Source organism: Daktulosphaira vitifoliae, unplaced genomic scaffold, assembly GCF_025091365.1.
Source record: "Daktulosphaira vitifoliae isolate Bord-2020 unplaced genomic scaffold, ASM2509136v1 Scaffold_1, whole genome shotgun sequence".
Classification (NCBI taxonomy): Eukaryota; Metazoa; Arthropoda; class Insecta; order Hemiptera; family Phylloxeridae; genus Daktulosphaira; species Daktulosphaira vitifoliae.
In genome coordinates this window covers 43,286,982-43,292,247 of record NW_026099572.1, presented here as the reverse complement: position 1 = coordinate 43,292,247, position 5,266 = coordinate 43,286,982, and the positions used below count along the sequence as shown (strand labels likewise).

Below are 5,266 nucleotides of genomic sequence, written 5' to 3'. Positions count from 1 at the left end.
TATGTCAGGCACGTATCCAGGGGGGGGGCCAAGGGGCCCGGGCCCCCCTCGAAAACCTGAAATTCAAAAAATTTTTTCATGTGAGGTTTTCCATAGAAAAGTCTTCAATGTAGAATTTTTTCAGTATAGCAATTTCTATTCTTTGAAATTCAAGTTTTCGGTCGTCAGTAAGGTCATTCAGCGTTTCAAATTACATACGCAATATAAATATATTGTATTTGTACATATATGATTATGTACTTATAAGTTGAGTTATGAATAATGACACTAATTACTAAAGCAGTTATTTAATGTTATTTTATTTGTTTATAATACATGTCCATTACAAACCACACCACGGCCAAGGGGTATTCCCCCTTGACGATAACTTTAGATAAAAAAAAAAAACCAAACCTAATGGAATTACCAAATGTGTTGATGTTTATGATAACAAAACTGTGGATGATAGCAATGTGCTATTTTTATTATACCCATCAAAAATTTTGACGCGTTCGTTTGATCGACATTAAAATTTGTGATTGTGTAGTTATTTTAATAAGTAATTTATCAATAAAAAATTATTATCAATAAACAGTAATATTATTTATAAATCATAATACTTTTATTCGTCATGAATAAAGATAAATTATGTATTTGTGGTAAAAGTAAGGGAGATTTAAACCAAAGCAAATGGCTAAGACACCTAAATTCATGTAGCAGAAAAAGAAAATCTACCAGTACAACAACCAGCAACATAAAAAAGTTCTTTTCATCGACGAATTCATTCTCCACAACAAATCTGGGTAATGTATAATATTTAACTGACTGATATTTAACTAATGAATAAAATAGTATAGTAATAACAATAGATGAATTATTTTAAACTATGTAAATTTTTTTTATCTTTATTGGTTAATTCACACATTTGTTATTTCTATTGATTAAAAAAATTTTTTGTCACATTTTTTTGTTGCATTAAAACCTTTCTATATTCAGAAAAATAAGATCTGATGACAATGAAATAGATAAGATCCCACATTGCAATTTCAATGTATTAATATTGTCAAAATATTCTTACAAAATACTTTTTAAAATATTTTGAATAAAATATTGTGACAATATCTCATAAACATAATAAAAAATATATTCTATTGAAATATTTTCATAATATGCTCACAATATAATTTTTTAAATATTATAAATATATATCTTGTTGGCCAACTGAGGTAACTTAAGAGACACAAGCCATCCTCTTTTCTCCCTTTAGTTACATCTTTGGATGATATTGGTATCTTGTTATATAATACTTATGTATTATATATACATATTCCTAAATCTTTAATAAGTAAACAGCCATTTTCTCTAATTAGTATCAATTTTAATTAACCTAATTCAATTAAGCTAAGTAAGTCAAGGACAGTAAAAAAAACCTTGTTGCTATTATTTGCAGGCCTATCGAGTTAAAATTTTTTTAGTTTTATCAACGCAATTATATCTTATTATTGTCCTGTGAAACTAAAAATCCTAAAAAGTTTTTTATTATAGTTAGAATATATTTCTATATTATCAACAATAATAGACAATTTCTAACTTACAAGGAGAAATCATGGTGATGGGATCGCCGATTTTCAAAAAAATTATATGAATCTAATCTAAATTGAATATAAAATTGTATTTACTTTAAATTTTTTTAAACAAAAAAAATTACTTAACAGACAAATAACCATTTGAACTTCCTTAAATAGTCCTTTTTATCCTATTTCTATCTTAATTTTTGTAGACTTCAAAAACATTTAAATGATTTATTATTTACTTTAGTTAAATTGACTAATAATTATAATTAATCATTTTAATTTTACTTTCTATTATTTTTACAGATCAAGGCCTAGAACAAAATCCAAATAAACCAAGTGATGGTGGTTTAACAGGTATCTCATAAAAATGTTTTGTTGTATTTATTTTTATCATCTATCAAATTTCCAAATAATAATCCGAATTTGAATTCTTCTGGTAAATTACTTAAGATGTTCATTTCTTATGTTTTACAGAGAACTTTTTAAACAATAGTGAGTGTAGTGAACAAAGCAACCATAGTTTCAAAGTTAACTCGGGACCGAAAACGAATTTTCATGTCGGCATAGACAAAGAAAGTGAGCAGCATATTTCGAACCATCGTTAATGAATATCTTATATTATTTTAAACGTTTATATAGAATAAAAATTTTATTTTACAGAAGAGGATAATATATCCCATTTGGACTCCAAAGACAACATATCTGACCCAGTCACTTCAACTGGTTTACATGAAATCGTTCACCCTGTATGGCTAGCCAATCGATTTGATATTGGGATCACAAACCGAAATTTGCTAGATGACACCACGAAAAAAAATGTACTTTCATCGGTATTGTTACCAAAACAAACATACAAATTCCCTACAGAAACATCGCATAATAGAAGTTTTCAACCTAAGTGGATTACTAATGATTTTGCTTGGCTGGCTTACTCAGCGAGTGAAGACAGCGTATATTGCAAATCTTGCTGGTTATTTTTCCATGAAGGCGTTGGAAAAGGTGGTCATCAAAAACCAGGAAAACTTGTGTCTGTCGGTTTTCGAGACTGGAAAAAAGCTAGAGAATTTTTTCAAAAACATATGGAAAAAGAATATCACAAAAAATGTGTTATGCAAGCCACTTCATTTCTCAATATATTAACTGGAAAGCAGCTGGATATCGCGTCTCAGTTGGATAGTCAACGCACCAAAGAGATATCTGAAAATAGGGCTGCATTGGAACCAATTATTCGCACAATTCTTTTTTGTGCAGAACAAGAATTACCTCTAAGAGGCGATCATAATAGCGGTGCTCTATCTTTGACACGACCTAAACAAAAAGATGGAAAGTTCAGAGCTCTTTTACGGTTCAGAATTGAGTCTGGTGATCAAAATTTAGAAAAACATGTACTCAAGAGCTCCAAAAACGCTACTTATTTGAGCCCTATCATCCAAAATGAAGTTATTCAGACGTGTTCTGACATTATCACTGAAAAAGTTATTCATAGAATTTCTAAGGTACAATGTTTTAGTCTCCTTGGCGATGAAACAATGGATGTTTCAGGGACCGAGCAGCTTTCGCTATGTCTACGGTACGTCGATATACCAGATCTACAAGCTCCTATTCTTCGTGAAGATTTTATCGGATTTATCCCAATCAAAGATCAGTCTTCTGAAAATCTGACGAACGTTATTTTACAGCGATGTGAAGAGCTTAATCTCGATATGACCAAGTGTATTGGGCAAGGATACGATGGGGCAACAAATATGGCGGGTCATTTGAGTGGCGTTCAAACGAGAATTAGAGATAATTATCCGAAGGCAAGATACATTCATTGTGCCAGTCACCGTTTGAACCTTGCTCTGTCGAATGCAATGTCTGTTCCAGCAATACGCAACTGTCTTGGAGTTGTTAGTCAGGTTGTAAATTTGTTCAGAAATCATTCGAATGCAAACAAACTTTTTCAAGACACTATCCAAGAACATGCTCCAGACAGTAAAAAAAAACGACTTCTTCGGCTTTGTGACACAAGATTTATCGAAAGACATGACAGTATTATTGTATTTTTAGAACTCCTCGAATGCATTGTCATGTCTTTAGATGAAATTGCTCAAAGAACATGGAACATATCTTCAACGGCATCAATTCTTCACACAGCTTGCCAAAAAAGTGAATTTTTAGTGAGCCTTGTTGTTTGTGAAAAACTATTCAGTTTGACTCTTCCGCTGTCGGTTTTTCTCCAAAAAAAATCTTCAGATTTCGTTTCCGCTGTAAATTATACAAATGATATATTGAGTGCACTCCGAAAAATGCGGGAAACTGCTAGCGACACTTTCAGAGGAATTTTTCAAGCAGCGTCGAAATTTTCAGCGGACCTTTTTGACGCTGAACTTCAAGCTCCAAGAGTTGCATCACGACAGAAATCTCGTGTAAATATACAAACGACATCGAATGAAGATTATTTCAGAGTTACCACATTTATTCCTTGTATCGATGCTTTAATACAAAATTTGACGGATAGATTTATCAAGAATGAAGATATTCTCTCAAGTTTTCAACTGCTACTTCCAGGATATGCTTCCGAGAAAAAAATGGATGAACTGGAAAAATTAGGTCCATACTTTCAAGACGAAATGTCATTGTCCGCAGTTCAAGCTGAGTACAAGTTATGGTGTGCCAAAATGTCATCAATTGACTCATCGACTGAAATTTTGAAACTGTTGGAATATTGTGACATAACATTTTTTCGCGCGATAAATCTTCTTCTCAAGGTATTGGCTACTATTCCAGTCACAACGGCTAGCGTTGAAAGATCGTTTTCCACAATGAAGAGGATAAAAACTTTACCTCGTAGTGTGATGGGCCATGACAGACTAAGTGCACTCGCGATGATGACAATTCACTGGGATACTATTGTTGATCCGGAAGAAGTGCTCAACTGTTTAGCAAACAAAAAAACAAGAAAATTACTTTTATAAGGTGTATATTTTTTGTAAAAATTCTTTCAAATATAGTTAAAGTTATTTATATACTTTGTACTGCGTTTTTTTTATTGCACTCCAATTAATAATAATTTAAACGTCACATATATATTTTTTTTTTTTTGCTCGACGAAAAATTCCTAATTATGATTCTGGAACTTTAGCCCCCCCGAAACCAATTTCTGGATACGGGCCTGATGACACCCATTCAATTCTGCTGTGATGTTCTATATACTTTTGGCAATATAAACATATGTTTGCCATGTCACCTGAATTTTCTAGCAGTAAACTTTTTAATTCGTTTCTANGTCAAAAGATCACAAATCGTATCTAGTCGAAGACATTACCCTTAAAAATTGAAAAAAATTCCCTCGTTCCCCGTAAATGGGGGAAACCTCCAAAAAAATTACGAATTTAAAAATCGCTAATTTTCGAAATTTTTTCAATTTTTTTAAATTAAAAGTGCCATAACTTTTTCAAAAATAAACATATCAATATAATTCTTTTATATAGATGAATAATATCATTACCTTTCATTTGGTATATTTTTTTCATAAANTATATAGATGAATAATATCATTACCTTTCATTTGGTATATTTTTTTCATAAATTTAACCCTTAACATGCCCACAAGGGGGGATTTAAAATGACAACTTTTTCACAAAAAATTAATTTTTTTAACTTAAATTTTGAAAATGTTCCGGAAGGTCTGACACTTTTATATATATCTTAAATTAAAGCTAATGTAATAT

General features: G+C 31.0%; 1 protein-coding gene across 1 annotated transcript; it reads left to right on the top strand.

The window, feature by feature from the left end:
• Window positions 1–420: 420 nt before the first annotated feature.
• LOC126893629 (52 kDa repressor of the inhibitor of the protein kinase-like) lies at window positions 421–4,736 on the top strand. The gene is made up of 5 exons (XM_050664013.1): window positions 421–782; window positions 1,857–1,907; window positions 2,028–2,129; window positions 2,214–4,472; window positions 4,678–4,736. Exons 1-5 carry the CDS (start codon window positions 611–613, stop codon window positions 4,734–4,736), a joined length of 2,643 nt encoding a protein of 880 aa, XP_050519970.1. The 5' UTR covers window positions 421–610.
• Window positions 4,737–5,266: the final 530 nt, after the last annotated feature.

Excerpts from the sequence above, each read along its gene's own strand:
- LOC126893629 (XM_050664013.1), top strand. The coding sequence starts at position 611 with ATGAATAAAGATAAATTATGTATTTGTGGTAAAAGTAAGGGAGATTTA. Across the intron at positions 1,908-2,027 it reads AAGTGATGGTGGTTTAACAG|AGAACTTTTTAAACAATAGT; the intron begins GTATCTCATAAA and ends TATGTTTTACAG. Across the intron at positions 2,130-2,213 it reads TGTCGGCATAGACAAAGAAA|AAGAGGATAATATATCCCAT; the intron begins GTGAGCAGCATA and ends TTTATTTTACAG.